Genomic DNA, 18,770 nt, shown 5'->3' on the forward strand with positions numbered 1-18,770 from the left:
CAGATAGTTAAACGTCATGTTAAATGAAGTTAAAATAATAATTAAATTTCATAAATAGTTCATTAGCGTCAGGAGCAGTTCAAAGCATATCGAAAATTGGGTAATTGCTGCTATTGGCAACAGAAAATCGCTACCGAATGGTAAAACCCCAATCCAAACCCGATGATCTTCAGCTTCTTCATTCTCTTCCCGTGGGGGAGGAGCGAAACATGCTAACCGTAGCATGATTGCTGTTCACAAATGCTAATTTCTTTCCCACAGTACTGCCGGGTCCAGTAAAACTGTACCGACATAAACAACTGCCACAAGCCTTTAACGCACTAATCTATTCACAGATCCCATTTACTGCATCCGCATGTCCGTTACAAAACTTCTCATGCTACCGCGTTCCCGCGTTATGTTCCGTGTTTTCCAGATTTACTGTTTGCTGTGCGTGATATCGCAGTACCAGGAGTATAAAGCAGGCCGCGGACAGGCCGATGACGATTCGTACACTTGCGTAAGTATCTCCCATTGCTGCCTTTTCCACTAAATCCCTTTCCGGATGGAAACTGGGGTAAGGGCGAAAATCTTGTACGATTGCTATCGGATGCTATCCGTCGATCTGAAACGAGTCAGTTAATTACATTTCGAAACGAACCGGCGCAAGGACTATCATTCCCACGAGCACTTAATTATTCCGTTTGACATCGATTTGACATCTTTACCGGTTAACGGCTGTGTATTGATTCTGAGAAACGTCACCAATACCTAGCAAGTTTATTTGATCGAATATACGGAAAAAGCGCTAAAAAGCTAACTAAACGAACCATCTGCTTAAAGAAAACCAGACAAAATCGATCCAAAATAACACCGGGGTTAGTGCCCGACACTAGTGAAGGATTTTTCCTAACCAGTTAACTTTATTTACACCGCGTCCGCGTAAATCTTACCAGTCGAAATGGAAACGTTTGTCAAGATTAAATTTTGTACAACACGTTCCCATGTTTTTCCTGCTTAGTTTGTTTCACTAACCCCAAACACACCTTTCCCGAAAACTGCAACTACCTACCTTCACCACCCCTGCACAACTTCCGGCCTTCGAATTGTCCTCGGTTCTCATGCCAACCATAGTCGGTGGCGGCCAACCAATAATTCATAACTTCCGCAGTAACACCGACGATCCCAACAACCGAACCGAAATGTTCAAACCCATTAATCATAATGCGAACAAATAAATTCTGAGGTTTTCAGTACCGAACGACGACGGCTTTAATTTTACCGACCGGAATGAGTTCCGATTTTTCCTTACCGGTGTGTGATGGAAAAGCGGCAACTTGGAACATTCCCTTGTTGTTGTTTTTTTTTTCTCTCTCCCTACCGATGCCTTTCCCATGAATGATTTATCCCCATGGAAAATCCCAAATTGGCCTGATGAGGCTTTAGAGAGCAACAGCAAAAGAAATCGCACATTTCTTTTCCACTCACACCGGCCAGTGTCAGCGCCACTCACTGTGGGAGTCAATGTACACAGAGAGTAGTGAGATTTTTGGCGCGATTATAATATCAAAACGGGAACGTGGAAATGCTTTTTTTCAGCGCCTATCGTTTGATTGACGGTGACAAATTAAACGTCAAACGGTGTAATCTTTTTAGCGGATCAAACAATAAAGCAAGGCTCATATTACCAATGCTGGGATATATTTAATGAGAGGCCAAATGACGTTAGCAATTTGGATGAAGATGTTAAGTATCTGTTTCGTTCATAATTGAATTGGAAGATTCTAAATTGTATTTCCTCTCCCACTGGAGCTAGACTAAGCACTACCGAATTTCAAAAAGCTAGAACCAAGTGTGAGTGAATTTCAGTGAATCAAATTGTTATTTAAATAGTTAAAATTAAAATACTTCATCTTTGGAATTAATTTTAAATTATCGATTCTAATTTTTAAAATTCAATTTATATCCAATTCAATTCAATTTATATTTATATATAAAATGGCTGTTAGATGTTAGATTCCTGAAAAAACACCATCAACTTTCCCGAATTACATCGTTTTAACACAAAATTAGTCAAATAGTAATGTACAATGTCGCTTCTAATTTCAAATTCCTCTGCTGTCCGAGATTCAGCTTAGATAAGCGTCCTGGCGAATAATATTTTAATTGATTTCCACCAACTCCCACCAAGTCAACCAAGCGAGAAACTATGATTAGCATAAATGTGTTCAGCAGAAACGAATTGTCTCGCTCCGGGACCTCCAGCAACGTCTAGAAATTCGGCCTAGATAGCCCTTTTTAGCATCCCAAAACAACCTTTCGTAATCTGTGCGTTGGAGGCGGTTTTTTTTTGCTGCAAAGCTTTCCTTTTTTTACAATCAAATCGTACACAACTCTTTCATCTGATTTTCATTCGCTCTTACGCTTCCGCTTCCATGGCCCATCCTCAATGCACCAACACACACACTCTTGAAGCCCTCCAACATCCAGTACAGTCCGCCGGCGCCCACCTGTCTACCGCAGGCCAAAACGACAACGCTCAGCCCGGTGATCTGTCCACACTCCAACTGCACCCTCATCCCGGAGGAAACGCAGATCAATGGAACGTTCGTGGGAAGTATGCTAAAACCCGCCCACTCACCGGTACGGTTCGGTCGAGCGTCCTAACGGTGTATGGCTTTTTTCTTTTTTTTTTGTTGGTCCTGCTCGTCCGCTATCCCTTTCACAGGTGTAGCATCGTCCCCGCTGAGAGCATTGCCCACGGTACGTCCACCCCGAAGCTCGCTGCTAAAGAAGCACGTCAAGTTTTCGGCCGGCGATAAGCCGAAGGGTTGCTGTACGGGGATCATTCATCCGGAGAATATCATCAAAGACGGTACCAAACCGAACGGTCACATGATGGTGTCGATTGAGGCACTACCCGGTAAGTGTTTGCGGGCAGTACTGCTGTGTGTTGGGTTTGGGATTTTTGGGTTTATGTGTGGCCAAGGAACCAAGGAACCACAATTAAACAAGGAAATGTTTGCTCGTTCCCCGATAAAGAGATGATGAGTTTTTAATGAAAGAGTACCCGCAACGATCATTGACATGCGATGCGATATGTCGATCTGGTTGGTTACTGGTGAGAGTTTTAGTTTTTATCTTCTTTTACAACATCTGTTATCCGGATTAAAGGAGCTTACACATATTACACAAGCATGGTCGATTAAAAGTTGAGTAGTATTCCTCAGAACGCCCGGTGAATAGTTATGGGACAGCTACGAAGACCGAGCCATTTAATGCTCTATGATCGGTCCTTCAAGAATGCAGACCAGGCGAAGGATTCGACCAGAACAAATCCTGGGTGTTTAATGTTTTTGTTACAACTAAAACTTACACAACGAAAAGGACGCTTACGACGAAAAGGATAACCGAATTATGATTTTGAGCAGGGCGTTAGTACCGTTCAGTGTATTAAACAGCAAATGGAAGCCTGTTTACTAGCGACGGATCGTTGATTGTTCTTAGTAGTCGATATAAAGCAGACCTGGGCCCTGTTGCCCCAGATACTATGCACAGAAGTAGATAACGTTGGTTGAACGGGTGGTAGCCCATGCATCGATTTATCGTATAAAGGTGATTTATCAGAGTTCGATCGAACATCGATCATTGAGCGAGACAATGCTTACTTTGCAATTGTGTATATCTTAGTATAGACAGTACAAAATAGCTTGGAATAATCCGAGGATTGATTTGAATTTTGATCTTATAGAACACCTTTACGATCTACGTTGAGTTTGTTTAATATCACTGGCACTTGATCAAGCGAACTTTAAGCTCATTTTCCGCGAACGTCAAGCCTAATTATATTAAAATTTGTTGAAATATGAAACTGGTCTTGTGTCCACATCTTCCACAAGGCTACTTTTATCTATTTTACTGTCAAAAATAATTTGAAACGCAAGAGCTTCTTAATACTAATTTGCGCCGGAAGGTTTGAAAAACAGCGATTTAAAATAACAAAACACTCTTTTAGTCACCTTTAGGCATACAAGAGAAACAAGACACTGTTTAAAGCATTTTACGTTGCTCTATGAAAATGCAAAATCTTGCTAAACTTTCAATATAATAATAATTCTATACAGCTTTTCAAGATATACACAGTTTCTAGCAGGGATTTATAAAGAAACTCAGAACAAAACGGTTTTGCGGTATATCCTGTTTGTCGTGGTACTTTTTATGGAATTTGATGAAGGACCTGGCTATGATTGACATGTGTTTGTTCTTTTCGTATGTCTCAAGCTGAGCTACTTGTACTTAAAAATTAAACTTTGACGAAACGTCAGTTTACATTCGAACAAGTTGTCAACAGCGCTCAATAATTAAGATCGATTGCAAATTATTATCCATGAAACATTTACACAACCATTTACCAAGATCTATTTATCTATTTCAAGACGATATCCCATAATCATCGTTATTGTTTTCTCCTCATCCTTAATCCTTATTGTACTATACAGAGAAGATCTTCAAGCTTTAACTTTCCACTATAACGCTTGCTTAATTACAGAATACAGCGAGGATAAGCTTTCCTGGCACGAGCAGAAACTGACGAACGTGAATCAACTGTATCCCAGCATCAAAGGCTCCACCATGCATGAGAATCAGCACCACCAGGCAGAACACTAACCATGTTTCGAACAAAAAAAAACCCAAAACACACACACTTTTTTGAGACACAACACAAAACCCAGAATCGAAAGACTTGTGGCAGTAATCAAAGCGGCAAGAAATTGTACACGCCGGTAGAATGTCAATCGCCGCACACGGAAGCCCACAACGAAGGGCTCATTTGAAAAAGTAACACAAAAAAAGAAAAAAACCATTCTTAGAAATTGGAAAATGACCACCGCCCAATCTAGTTTCATGTGCTCGATATATAGCTATGCTGGTGTGGCTTGGGGTGCAAGAATGCCGAGGACATCATAGAGAGGAACTTTTACGACTCGACTTCCGCCTTTTCAAGACGGCCAGCCAGTTTGCAAGCCAGTCAATGGGTGTTTTTGGTGTGTGAACGATCCAAACCGTGGAGGCTCATTTCCCTTTTAGCACCGACTGTCAATGACCGCAACCGGCAATGGCGCCATCGTTGGCAAGAGCATCATTAACACGGGGAAGGACCCGTTGAAATCGTTAAAAACAAAAATCAATGACCACACAACAACATTCCGCATCGTTGTAATAAGCACACACACAGACACACGGGACAAGGAAAACAAAAGGACAAAATAGCCTTCGGTACAATTTCGGCCATTAACTCGAACACGCTACAGAACACGATCGACGGTTCACTTTGCGGTTTGTGTCGAGAATTTCATCACCATCTTCAAAAGCACCCACCAAAAAAAAGTGTCTCCGCACTCATTTACAGAATGAAAAGGTTGTGAATTTTTGTTGCTTATTTTTTCGAACCGTTGCCATTTTGTTTTGCAAGCGAATATTTCTTTCGCTTCCCCATCTCGAAAGCTAAACCAACGTAAATCATTTGGACAGGGTGAAAAGTGCAAAACAAAACGATCCACCACATCGAAATGACTTTGAAAGCTTTCTTGTTCGAGGGTGTTGTTGTCTCATCAATAATATGTCCCTTACCATTTTCTTCACAACATTTGCCAACATGTGACAAAACCTCGGAAACGGAACTCGACCATAATTTACGTACGTACCTTGGTCCCCCAGCAGATCGACCAGATTTCGCAACACCACTTAATCAGGCGGCGGTCTCTTGCGTTACACGCCGTTCGTTAGCGAAAGCATGGATGAATCAGCGAAAACTGGCGGCCTTTTAAATGCTCTTTTCTTTTGTGCCCACGGAACACTCCATGCAACATCGCACCGAACCCAACCCACTTCATTATCGCCGGAAACGACGGGTGTCTGTCACCTGGTTCTGTACGCTCTCTCACTCTTTCCTACAAGGGTTCGCCCTCCATTGCCCACCCATCAACAGGGATGTAAATGAAATCTGCAAACTTAAGCCCCTTTTCTTAAAAGAACGCTGCTTACTACCTTGTCTACTACTGGTGTCGTCGCTGCCCTCCCACCCCTGAATGTATGCAAAATGAGCGCAAATTATTTCTCAAGTGGCCGCACTTCGCCGCTGGAAATAAAGGGGCAAAAAAGGCCGCACAATGTGCTCTTCGCAGGCCCTTAGACACCGGGTGGTAGTGATACTCGCGGCCCATCCAAACTGCTGCCGCTCAGCTACGATGATCAACGAACTTGCGCGGCTGTTAATACCTGGACGCGCGGGAAATGTCGCTAGTCGTAGGATAAATGACACTTCCTCAGATGAGCAGCGCCTGGGCAGAACGGTAGGGAAGAAGCAATTAATTAGTGCACGGAAAGCTCGTTGATGTTTTGTATTCAGTTCGAGACAATTCTTACCACTGGTGGAGGAGGTTTTTTTTTGTGACCGCCATCTTACCGACTACCTATGGGTTGAAGTTGGTGCTTCTGTAACAGTATTTTACATTTTCTTCTCCGCTTGCAACAACGATGTGATGTGGAACCGGGATGGTCGGCTGCGGATGGATCGAATTACCATTCGACCGAATATCCCCTTGGGCTCGCTGGCTCGAACGGTGGCTTTCAAGAGCTTCGCTCTTACGCAAGACTAGAACGCACACACCTTGGAGACCGGACCATTGGCATGGTTTGATGCCCCGATCGAGGTTAATTGTAATCGCGCAATCAGCGTGAACCGGAGCTAAAAATGCAATTATTTTATAATGAATCAATGCAGCAGTCGTTTTGTGGTTGTCGTACGCTCTGTGCTTGGTACGAATGGTGGCCTTCCCTGTGTACGGGAAGCGGACGCAATCTTAGCAAATTAAAAACCGTACTCGAAAAGGTGAAACATAGAACGGGACTATTAATTCGAATGGCGGCCACATACAGTTAGAATAATTGCTAAAGCTGGCAGCATAGGATATGGTGAACATTGCATCAAAATAGTGTGCAGTTTCATTACGAACATCTTACCGCGAACATCAAATACATTTACAGTGGAACGCCGATTATCCGTGCGTTTTTGGGAATAAGCGCCGAATAAGCGGATAGCACGGTTAATAAGTATGTCTTCTTTTGTCGATAAATAATAGAGCATTATTAATAGTGGGTGAATTTACTGTTAAGTTGACCTTGAAATGCAAGTGTTGCAAAAATGCATCATTTTCCATTGCATCCAAATTTTGCCTTCCCCAGTTTTGCAGTTATTACGTCAAATCGCTGTCATTCATCTGTCATTTCATCTGTCATTTCCGAGTAGCACGGATAATCCGACACCCGGATAAGAGGTGTTCCACTATAATTGTTTGTGTGTTTTTTTAGTATTTTTTTGAGCTGGAGAGAAGAACTGGGTTTCCGTAGAGCAGTTAACGAAGAACGAACCAAAAACAAAACAAAAAAAAAAGCCCGTAGCACGTACGAAAAAACAAGTTGATAAAGCCACACTCTTGAGGTGCTTTGCTAGTGGACACCAGATTTGTATTGTAGTGTACTATTGGCTGGTGAAAAAACCGACCAGAACATGATGACCAGATTACAGGAATGCTAGCAAGGGTATTACTGGAATGGGATGCCAGTGTATGTTTTTAAGGAAGTTAAAAGGCAGGAATGTAAGCTTATCGATTGGAGCGGACCCGATAGCCGAGGCTAAACTGTGTGATATTTAAGAGTATTTACATAGAACAAATAAAAAACCAGAAACAATTGCATGTAAGGAAATGATAACAACAAACCGAACCGAGAGGTAAACACTGTGCGTGAAGAAATATATTTGTATCGTACCGTTTCACGGATAGATATTGAATCGGTGTCTTAATTGCATGGTTTGTGTACCTTTTGGGCGGCATGGAAAGAACACGGAATGGAAGGTAAGTTTTCCTTTGTTGTAGTCAATAATTGGACTTTTTATGTTAAATCACATAATGGTGGGAAGCAGTCCTTGTTTAAGGCTAAGTTTATGAATTATAATTTGTTGTTATCTTGGATGATAATAACAACAACACTGTTACTTTTTGTTTGTGACATTTACAGTTTCTTCACGAAACGATATGCCGTTGTTTATTAAGATACCAAACCATCAATTCAGCTACGAATGATGGCCGCTCTACTGATACTATCAAGAAAAATCGTTTCCACCCGGGCCGTATGTCTCATTCGACAACTGAAGTGAGATCAGAGTGGACCTTATGTCTCATGACCGATAATCAAAATGAGACCTACAAAAAAGGCAACACCACAAAGAAAGTTCCCTATCATGTGACAAATTTTCTACCACCATTTTGTACCATCTTCGCTGATGGTTTCCTGCCTGCGCCAATCAAACCGAGACATCATAACCCGGAAACGGTTCCGAAACGTACGACGTCATACGCCCGTGATATCTTGATTGAGGTTTCGCTTGCTTTGTTAACAGCGATCCCGCTTGTTTCTACGGCCGGTGCGCTAAAGACACCTTTTTTGGGGCACATATTTTTTAACGAACACAACAACGCAACGCCTTCCAGCGCGGTGGACAAGGGTTTACGGTTCGGTGAATCTGATGGACCTGCTTTTTTACGCCCGATTTTCCGCCACATCGCGTGAATGACGTGAGCGAATCGCAACGCAAACCATTTAGGGTTGGACCGGTCAAAACACGTGGCAAACCCTAAGAATGACAACCGAAATGTGGAAAATGAACTAGTGATGTTCGGGTGCCACGCTTAAGCAACGGACGGATGACCTTTAGATGATGGGAAAAGATTGAGAACTGCAGAGTTTTGTTTGGTCAAATTTTTCCTTAAAATTGTTATAAATAGATAATAAAAGCATTGGGGCGGCCCGGTGGCATGATGGTAGCGGAGCCGGTCTTCACACGAACGGCCCGGACCAAAATCCCATCCGGACCAATCCCCCGTAGCAAGGACTGACTATCCTGCTACGTGGTAAAATAAGTCGATACGGCCAGGCCGTTCTAACGAAACAAAAAAAAAATATTAAAAGCATTACTCTAATAAAAATTATTTGAAATCATGGTGAAAGGGACATAAAAATAAAGAAAGTTATAGATAGAGGCTTCAATTTTCAGGATCATCTGATAAGTCTTTTAAATCAAAATACCGCCTTATATTTCTTGGAGATCCGGGAACCGATTGGCATTAAATTCAATTAAGAATTCTTTATGTAATTTACTGATACTAGTATCATAAATTATTACAGTAACTTCTCTAAATTTTAAGGATAAAATACGTACAAAAATTTCAAGGAAAGTTTCCTTTTTCTAGTTTAAATGTAAATATGTAAAATTAATTAAAAAACTGAAAATTTGGCATGGTATGTACCAGATTTATGTTTATATTGAAGGTGTATAACCTACTAAATCCAAGTACTAAGGAAGAAGGTAAATAATACATGATTTTACCACATAGTTGCAGTAAAGGTAGTCATTAAGTCCCTGCTGTATCCCGTGGACCATGTATAGTCATTTCTCGATTTAAGTATCTTATTTCAAGATAAAATGCAACTTTTGGACTACGATGATGTTTAACGAATCCACCAGAGGAGCGTTTGTTGGCAGACTCTTGAATAAATAAGCTTTAAAATGAAAAAAAAACTTGCCATCTATCCATAAGAGCTAGTTTTTCTAATTAAAAATCCAACATATTACCCTTTTCCAAACATTTCAATGTACATCTAACCTTAAGCGTTTTTGTTTTTCACGCACAAAGCGTTTACGCCGTAAAGTATGCAAACCTATGAAGCTTTATTTGCGAGCACGTTGCTAAGCAAATACACGTGGAGCATTTTAGTCTGGCACTAATTAATCGTTGGTTATTAAATTGTTTAAACTATTTAGTGCTTTCACTGCTATTAAATAGACAAAATATACTAATTACGAACATAACTACACTATAAGGCAGATAAGTAATGATACTACATCCCTTTAAAATCACGTTACACATTTTTGTTGAGATATTACCCAACCCAAATCTTGAACATTTTGATTATGTTCATGCTTATGAGCATTCTCAACGATAGATTCCACACAATGCACCAACACCACAGTCGATTCTTGTCGGATGAACCTTCCAAATAGAACATAAAAAATAGCAGTATTGGATTTTGCTGTTACGCGATGAAACAAGCAACGCGGCCGTTAAGTGGCTGAGAGCAATTCAACACATCACAAATCAAAAAACGCATTGATAACACACTTTTGCACTGAAGATGTCATTGAGGTATTAAGTCATTCAGACAGATAACATAAACTTTTTTTTTTCGAAGTATACATTGAAGAAGAACCGGCTAGCCTCGCTAATAGCAACAACGGAACAACCCCAGAAAGATACCGGATATGTTCGATAGGCAATTGCGCGTAATTGGAACAGTAAACAGATGTTTTTCAAGTAGGAAGTTACTCATTTGTTTTGCGCTTTGTGTGGCGTTTCCTTTCTCGCGAGCGTACGATACTTCAAACATAGTAAATTATACCATTTCCGGGCGACGTTAAGCTCGAAACGGCTAGGATTCACCGTAAAGTAGTGATAAGGTGTGTGCTGGTATTGATTCGTACCACACGAACACCAACGCAGCAGAATTTCAATCAATAAATGGAATAATTTTCGAAATGATATAGCTAGAGTCATTTTATCACACATCTGTCCAGCCGAACCAGTAATGGACGACGAAAAACAATGTAACACAAAGAAATGGAGAATGTACAGTTTGTGTACTGAATACCCACAATGACACAGGACAAATGTGCTCCGGCATATAAGCTGGCACGTTTGTAGGAATGTGCCTAACGGGGCCGAGTTTTTGGTCCATCATTTGTAATTAAGTGCATTCACTTCGCAAACACAATTGATGTGTTTTCGCACGCGCTTTTGCTCCAGTTGGACAGCCGCTGGAGAAAACACGTTCGTCGCAGAATGGAAAAGGATAGTCAACAGCACTTGAATGCCGCGGGCCGCTGGATGCACGAAATGCGTGCCTGAACGTCTCGGGGCCTGAGAAGCCTAACCACTTCACGTCCAGTATCTCTCGATAACGGACCTGCTTCTTCACAGCCGGACTCAGCCGGGATTTGTCCCGCTAGCTATAAAAATGATGCATCGCCTATCGAACACGTAACAGTTGCAGTGTGGCCTCGGAGAGGGCATTCAAACAAAAAACGCTGGGTAGCTAGTAGTGTAAAATGGTGCAAAAAGTTACAGTGCTAAGCGTAGTGCTTCTGGTGATGCTACTAGTTGCACCAGGATTTGCAGGCGAAACACAACAGGTTGCGCGTGCCGAAGGTCCGGACACTCTGGTGCATGCGTTTGTGTGATACGTTTTAACAAAACCCACATCATCGTTTACATTTTCGTAGGGAAAAAAGTGGTATGCTATGTGGGCACCTGGGCTGTCTATCGGCCCGGTAATGGGCGCTTCGACATCGAGCATATTGACCCGTCGCTGTGCACTCACCTGATGTATGGGTTCTTCGGCATCAACGAGGATGCAACGGTGCGCATAATCGATCCGTATTTGGATCTCGAGGAAAATTGGGGCCGTGGACATATCAAACGGTTTGTCGGGCTGAAAAACCTGTCACCGGCGCTCAAAACGCTGGCAGCGATCGGTGGCTGGAACGAGGGCTCCCGGAAGTTTTCCGCAATGGCTGCCAGTGCCGAGCTGCGGAAGCGCTTCATTTACGACTGTGTGGCGTTCTGTCAGCGGCACGGGTTCGATGGAATCGATCTGGACTGGGAGTATCCGGCGCAGCGTGACGGTAATGCAGCAATTGATAAGGACAACCACGCACTGCTGGTGGAAGAGATGAGAGTGGTGTAAGTGTTCGCGGTTTTGTTGGGAATCAAACGGGCAAGGAAACGGGCTGCTTACGGTATCTTTCCCCGGGATGTATTTCAGATTTGACCAGTATGGATTACTATTGACGGCCGCTGTTGCGTCGGTAGAGTTTTCCGCCGGTGTATCGTACGATATACCGCGAATAGTGAAAAGTTTCCACTTCCTGAATGTCATGGTTTACGATATGCATGGTGCTTGGGACAGTTACTGCGGTATCAACGCACCGCTATACCGTGGTTCGGCCGATGCGACGACAACGCAGCAACAGCTTAACGTTAACTCCAGCATACAGTACTGGCTATCGCAGGGTGCTCCGGCAGAAAAGCTTGTGCTGGGTATTCCTCTGTACGGACGAAGCTTTACGCTGGCCAACGCCGCCAACAGTCAGACAGGGGCAGCTACTGTCGGTGGTGGTACAGCTGGCCCGTATACACGCGAGCCCGGCGTAATGGGTTACAACGAGTTTTGCGAGAAGCTGCAAACAGAATCGTGGGACCTGCGCTGGAGCGAAGAACAGCAGGCACCGTACGCGGTACGCAACAACCAGTGGTTAGGATATGATGATCTTCGATCGGTACAGTTGAAGGTAGGGACGGATGTGCTGTAAAGCAAGGATAGCAGTAATTATAGTGATCATTTCATTTTCCTTTGGTCGTTTAGATAAAGTACCTGCTAGATCTTGGACTCGGCGGTGCCATGGTGTGGTCCCTTGAGACGGATGACTTCCGCGGATTGTGTGGCGGCGGAAAGTATCCACTGATGCATGAGATCCATTCGCTGGTAAATGGTGGTACTCCAAGTCCAACCACTCCACCACCGGTGCCTGCACCGTCTACAACCACTACCAGCGCGTCAACCACTGACAATCCGGGTGGAAATCCCGGTACAACGAGACCACCTTCCGATGATAACCCATGTTCCGGTGGGAAGATTGGATTCGTACCAAACCCGAACCATTGTAACCGGTACTACATGTGCCTCACTGAGGATACGTACTTTGAATTTACATGCCCGGCAGGCACGCTGTTCGACCCGAACCTGAATGTGTGCAATTGGGCTGACCAGGTAAAGTGCACAAACGAATGAATGGAATGAGTAGGTTTAGTTTTTTCTTGAGTGTGTTGACTTTGTATTATTTATAATGAATAAAATCACCAAACAATCGTAAAGTGCGAATACTGCACCTTTCTTTATGAGAAAATATAACTTTTAAAAGCGTTTTCAAACGCAGCACCACGCTTTCAAACAAAAAACTGAACGTTTCCTTGGGGGGTTTGGAATGAAGTTTGGACTCCAGCTCAACCTTGGCGATGTAAACGCGCTCCATTCAAGCGTTCGCAACGTCAATGCAATTTGACATGTTTACAAGCAGCGTGGTGTGTGTGAGTGTTTTATTCTGCATCTTCCCAGAACAATATCGCGTATCGTCAGCTGGAAGTGGGGAAGGAAAAACAATACTTAAGCATTGTGTGTACTGGCATAAAGAACTTGCTGATGCGGGCTTCCAATTAACAACGACGGCTGCATCATGTACCGCTGGTGATTGCGTGATTTCCGACACGTTTATTTTGTGCAAAAGAAAATTGAAACATTCCTGCAGAATGTAGTGTTCGCTTGCGCACTGATTGCGGGCAACAATCCTTCGTGGCAAAGTGTTCAAACGAAAGGCAAGAGATCTATCAACGAGACGCATTTGTGGCACTTCCGGCACTGCTGTGCAGGGTAAGTGAGTCATCCATCCCGAAATGTGTACGCTTCACGGTCCGTGAGGACTGCGACAGTACCCCACTTATCAGCTCGTTAACAACCACAAAAACGCCTGTTTTGTTCTGCGCGATTAAATGTTTGTTTGTTCATTTTGTTGTTGTTTCTTATGTTTTACAGAAAATCAATCGCCCACGTAGCCAACAAACGCCAAAAAGCAATACAGAGGCACACATACACGCATCACACTAGTTCAAGCATCGAGGCGACCACTAGGGAAGAGAACAGCTCTCTTTCTGATTACGTACACAATTGAATGCAAAGGACCCGCATACCGTCCACGGGGCGACAGCAAAGGATGAGCTCAACCTACCCGATGGCGCCGATTGGCGTTCGCGTGATAAGCTACCTGTCGGCCAAACTATGTCCCCGCTTCCAGGTCAACCGTGTCCTGTGGTTCAAATGTTCCGTCCTTGGATTGACCTATCTCGCTTACACCTGTTACCACATGACGCGGAAACCGATCTCGGTCGTGAAATCGGTACTGCACCGGAACTGTTCATCCGTTACGCTTCCGCCGGAATTTGTCACGCCGGCTGGTGGAAGCGACCCGACCGCACCGTCCCCGCTTCCCACCGATGGGACCTGGTGTGATTATGCCCCGTTCGATCAGCCGGACTTTAATTCGCTGCTCGGCGCGCTGGACTCGGCGTTCCTTTTCAGCTACGCGATTGCAATGTTCTTTGCCGGATTTATCGCCGAGCGTGTGTCGTTGCGCTACTTCCTGGCCCTCGGGATGGCATTTTCCGGAGTGTTTTGCTATCTGTTCGGAATGGCAAAGGTGTACGACATACATGCGCTGTGGTACTTCATTGCCGTCCAGGCACTGGCAGGCATGTTCCAAACGACCGGCTGGCCCGGTGTCGTCACGATCGTGGGCCGATGGTTTGGCAAATCGAAACGTGGGCTTATCTTTGGCATCTGGAACAGTCACACCTCGATCGGGAATGTGCTCGGTACGCTGATAGCGGCACACTACGTCGAACGGGACTGGTCGATGTCGTTCGTGGTGCCCGGATTTCTGATGGGGTTGTGCGGATTCATCATGTTTCTGTTTCTGGTCGAGCGGCCAGAAATTGTCGACTGTCAGGAGAAGGTGGCCGATTATGCGCACCAGCAGCGTGGGCCGGCTGCTGGTTCGAGTCAGCGACCGAGGATGGACGACTCCGTGAGTGAAGAAGATTACACCGTAAATACAGAGCAGGTAGGAAGTGGCGGATTACAAGGGATCAGTTTCATCTCCCTTCCCAGCCCGGTTGTAAACTAACCGTATGCCGTGTAGAGCGTTATAGACTAATCCGTTTTGTTTTATTTTTTCTCGCTTCTTATCTCGTGCCCCTTCTGTTTTGTGTTTTGCGTATGCAATTGCTTTTCTTTCGGCGCTTCCGTTTCGCAGGATAATGCTTCAACGAGAAGCTTACGTGGCAGTTATTATTCTGTAAGTGCATGGTGTAGTAGCTATTACAGGGTTCCGCACATTACGGAGAATGGAACGAACAAAGTAAACTGAAACGCGCAAGCGGATAAGATAATCGTGGCAACTGATATGGAATCACAAACAACTTTACTAACTAAGAAAAGCTAGATATTGATTTGGGTGCACAGATTGATTTGAGGTCTTTTCATCTACTATTAACTGGCATGTGACGTTAGCTTGTCCGGAATTCCAAGAGAACTCCGGCTTTGCATCCTGCGATTGATTACTGTGCACACGTGCGAATGTCTTATTTTACTAAGTCAGTAAAGTAGTTTGTTGAGTTTACTTAATGTTCGTTCTATCCTATCCATTGCAGAACCCTGTAAAATGATAGTAATATATTTGTTGTAATCTTACGTACTTATCATTTTAAGGCAATTTTTGAATTTAATGTATATGTTGGATGTTTTGTAGATGCTTGAGCTGTTTGATATTTATTTACAACGTTTGATACCATTTTCAGGAGATAAACGAACGCACACCGATCATTGGAAGCATCAATCGGGCGCCACCCCATCAGGACGCGATCGGATTCTTCGGTGCGCTGCGCATTCCAGGCGTGGTCGAGTTTTCGCTCAGCCTGTTCTTTTCCAAGCTCGTCAGCTACACATTCCTTTTCTGGCTACCATTTTACATACAACATTCTAGTGAGTATTGAACAGTGGTGGGAACAGTGTTTAGAGAGCGGTTCTAAATGTGTTCGCTTTCACAGCTTCCATGGGTGCAAAGCTGTCCGCGGATGTATCGACCGTGTTCGATATTGGCGGTATTGTCGGTGCGATCGCAGCCGGTATGCTGTCAGACGCTAGCGCCATGCCTGCCACAACGTGCACCGGAATGCTTGCGATCGCTGCACCGCTGGTATGTGTCCGAAGGTGCAGAATCGTTACGATCTTTTAAACAACTTCGCCTTTTTGCAGCTACTTATCTATCGATACTGGGGCAGTGTATCGCTTTCGGTCAACATTCTGCTGCTGTTCATCGTGGGCGTTACGGTGAATGGGCCGTACGCACTGATTACCACCTCCGTCAGTGCCGAGCTGGGACAGCACAGTTCGTTGAATGGCAATTCGAAAGCGCTCGCCACGGTAACGGCCATTATCGATGGGACGGGATCGATCGGGGCCGCGATCGGGCCGTTGCTTGCGGGCATGCTATCCGGATGGAGCAACGTCTTCTACATGCTGGTGATATCGAATGTGTTGGCGCTCGTGATGCTGCTGCGCATCAGCACCAAGGAATGCTCGCGGCGCAACATTAACCGACGATACAACGTTCGTATCGAGTGATAGGCGCAGGAGAGCGAAAGGAAACGCGCACAAAACTACACGAATTGCGTGTATGTACAGTTTTTACGTCAGCTCTCGATAGAAGATCTGATGGACAGATTCGGGGCAGTATCTGTTTTATCATGATTCCTTTTGTTTTAAAAGGCAAGTAAGGCTTATTACGTATATTCGGAAATAAAGGCTCTTTACCGGTGGTCTCATCTTACACAACCAACATCCTCCCGCCGCCGCCGTTCGTTGTAGTTATCTGAAATATCGCAAAGAAAAGCATCCGTGTTTCGGTTGTTCGGTGTTCCCTGTGTCTTTCTCCGCACATGCCCACCCAATTTCGAAACTCGGTCACTATTGTTTGCTATATCTTTTATTCATTATTACGTTAAAATCACAGCAGTCTTTTAATGATAAACTTGTTCAACTGTTTTGTGGTTTGATTTGTGTTCTAGTTTGTTTTTTTGTTGTTGTGTGGGGTGGTTATTTGTTTTTCTATTATGCTTTTGCTTTTTGCTTGGGGTTGTTAGTTCGGGCAATTTGCATTGCGAAAACTAATGCCGAAATAGGTTTTCGTTTTGGGGTATTGTTTTTCTTTTTAGGTAGCAGGTTCGGGGAGTTTTAGAAGTTGATGGCCTGCGGGGGGGGGGGGGTTCGTGTTGCGCCAATTTGATAGTTTCTGTACGTGTGTGTGTTGCTTATCCTGGCACCTTGCGCATATATAGTAAGGTTGGTACGGTGAAGGGTGTGTGTGTATATCTGTGGTTTGCTTTATTTCTTTACGTACTAATTTAACCATAAATCCATCATTTGCGGGGCTGTCTTTTACTTTTTTTCCTCTTGTGTGTTAGTTGTAGTAAGTTCAAAATAGTAAACGCAGTAGAGGTTCAATATGGAAATACTAGCCACACTATCGAGCTATGTAGTATGCATGTTTTGTGTGTATAATATGTAAGGGGAGGGGATTTACTAAACCTAAATTCACTTACATTCGAATGTTTTGACGCTTCTGCCGGTTTTGATCTCACGCCACCGTACCATTTAGCCCCCCTTGTTCGTGTTTCCACCGTTGACGATCGCAAAACGTTTTGTCCTTTTTTGTGTGTTCACCATCACCATCCAACGCACAACTTGCTGGTTTTTTCCCCTCACAATTTCTTCCATTCATCATCGCCACGGTACGATATACATATTATATATATTTGCACTTGATCCATTGCCTTTGTCAACATTGGTTTTTGTTTGTTTGTCACCGACTACTTTCAGTCGAATGGCGTCGTCTCTGCTCTTCTGCACGGCAACATGTTTTGCTTCTTGATACGATTTTGTTTTATGCTATTCTACGCTACCCTATGTAAAGTTTAAAGACCGGGGAGGCTACAGACAGACGGGGGTTTTGCTTACGTGTGTATTGGTTCATGTAATTTGCTAAACTTTTCTCTGTTTAGTTAGTGTTTTCCTTTTATTACCTTTTCTGTTTAGTTGCTTTGTGCCGATGCGCTGTTTCAGCAACAAGAGTGTATTAGCGTCCTGGCCGAATAACACAACCGCGCAGTTCTTCTCACGAACTGGGCAATAACTATAAACTCTCCTCTAACTGTTTTACAATGTTCCACACCATTCCACAAACATCAAGCTGCATATGGGGGATGGGAACCGTTTTTGTTCAGTGTGTTTTGTTTGTTTGCGCATTTTGTGTTGCTGTTTTCTTCCTCCCTCAACATCAACAGGAATGTCCGTTCGTGGTTTTTTGTTTGTCTCCATGATATATCTATATGTATGTATATGCTTCATATAAATTAATATTCCACCTCCTACGCGCAGGGATGTGTATTTCCCGATTCCTGCCAGTGATTCAGTTTTGCATCACACCACAGCACGACAGTTACACCGTTTGGAATGTATTCGGCTTAGAAATTGCACATTATTGGTTCAGTGTGTGTTCCAGGACATCACATATAGGTTTTCAGAATGGATATTGGTTTCCCCGTGTGAATCCTACCACGGCTTTTGCAGCATTCCCTTTTTCTTCCTCTGCTGGGTTCTGTCTGAATGTGTGTATATATATAATTAGTAGAATTCGTTTTCAGCTGGCACTCTACCGCTCTCTACCGATCGCCTTTTTTGTTTTGCCAAATTAGCTTCATTGAAAACTCCTCTTACAGAGTAAGCAACAACAAAAGAAGAAAAAAAAAGAAATCTTCATCACCACTGAAATGATCAGTCGCCGACACGTGGTCGAAAACGTTCGACAGCTTACGGAGAACAGCTTTACATAGTTAGTAGGACACTTGCACCATTATTGGAACGTCTCTTTCGTAACGATCGCAGCGTACTCCGGTATACCACGCGCGCATTGCGTTTGAACACAACATATCTATACATCTGAGCCT

The 18,770-nt window shown here is 43.7% G+C and overlaps 3 protein-coding genes across 4 annotated transcripts in view; all 3 read left to right on the top strand.

The window, feature by feature from the left end:
* The window catches only part of LOC128300366 (uncharacterized), a 29,673-nt gene extending 25,026 nt beyond the window's left edge, over positions 1-4,647 (top strand). Inside the window, exons 6-9 of the mRNA XM_053036393.1 lie at positions 416-499; positions 2,455-2,596; positions 2,708-2,902; positions 4,529-4,647. Of these exons, the coding sequence (XP_052892353.1) occupies positions 416-499; positions 2,455-2,596; positions 2,708-2,902; positions 4,529-4,647 (540 nt within the window). The remainder of the gene's footprint in view (positions 1-415; positions 500-2,454; positions 2,597-2,707; positions 2,903-4,528) is intronic.
* Positions 4,648-11,153: 6,506 nt separating this feature from the next.
* Positions 11,154-13,022, top strand: LOC128301069 (chitotriosidase-1). The gene is made up of 4 exons (XM_053037380.1): positions 11,154-11,303; positions 11,378-11,837; positions 11,920-12,445; positions 12,520-13,022. The coding sequence occupies exons 1-4, from the start codon at positions 11,204-11,206 to the stop codon at positions 12,943-12,945; spliced, it is 1,512 nt and encodes a 503-aa protein (XP_052893340.1). The 5' UTR covers positions 11,154-11,203; the 3' UTR covers positions 12,946-13,022.
* A 257-nt stretch (positions 13,023-13,279) lies between these two features.
* Positions 13,280-16,595, top strand: LOC128301068 (glucose-6-phosphate exchanger SLC37A2). Of its 2 annotated transcripts, XM_053037377.1 has the most exons (6): positions 13,280-13,581; positions 13,744-14,827; positions 15,020-15,061; positions 15,564-15,747; positions 15,813-15,961; positions 16,021-16,595. In XM_053037377.1, the coding sequence occupies exons 2-6, from the start codon at positions 13,880-13,882 to the stop codon at positions 16,387-16,389; spliced, it is 1,692 nt and encodes a 563-aa protein (XP_052893337.1). In that variant the 5' UTR covers positions 13,280-13,581; positions 13,744-13,879; the 3' UTR covers positions 16,390-16,595. The 2 variants fall into 2 exon arrangements, with proteins under 2 accessions (XP_052893337.1, XP_052893338.1); XM_053037378.1 differs by lacking the exon at positions 15,020-15,061.
* Positions 16,596-18,770: the final 2,175 nt, after the last annotated feature.

This window comes from Anopheles moucheti, chromosome 3 (assembly GCF_943734755.1).
Source record: "Anopheles moucheti chromosome 3, idAnoMoucSN_F20_07, whole genome shotgun sequence".
In the NCBI taxonomy this organism is placed as follows: domain Eukaryota; kingdom Metazoa; phylum Arthropoda; class Insecta; order Diptera; family Culicidae; genus Anopheles; species Anopheles moucheti.

Excerpts from the sequence above, each read along its gene's own strand:
- LOC128301069 (XM_053037380.1), top strand. The coding sequence starts at position 11,204 with ATGGTGCAAAAAGTTACAGTGCTAAGCGTAGTGCTTCTGGTGATGCTA. Across the intron at positions 11,304-11,377 it reads ACAGGTTGCGCGTGCCGAAG|GGAAAAAAGTGGTATGCTAT; the intron begins GTCCGGACACTC and ends ACATTTTCGTAG. Across the intron at positions 11,838-11,919 it reads GTGGAAGAGATGAGAGTGGT|ATTTGACCAGTATGGATTAC; the intron begins GTAAGTGTTCGC and ends GATGTATTTCAG.
- LOC128301068 (XM_053037377.1), top strand. The coding sequence starts at position 13,880 with ATGCAAAGGACCCGCATACCGTCCACGGGGCGACAGCAAAGGATGAGC. Across the intron at positions 15,062-15,563 it reads TACGTGGCAGTTATTATTCT|GAGATAAACGAACGCACACC; the intron begins GTAAGTGCATGG and ends TACCATTTTCAG. Across the intron at positions 15,748-15,812 it reads ATTTTACATACAACATTCTA|CTTCCATGGGTGCAAAGCTG; the intron begins GTGAGTATTGAA and ends TCGCTTTCACAG.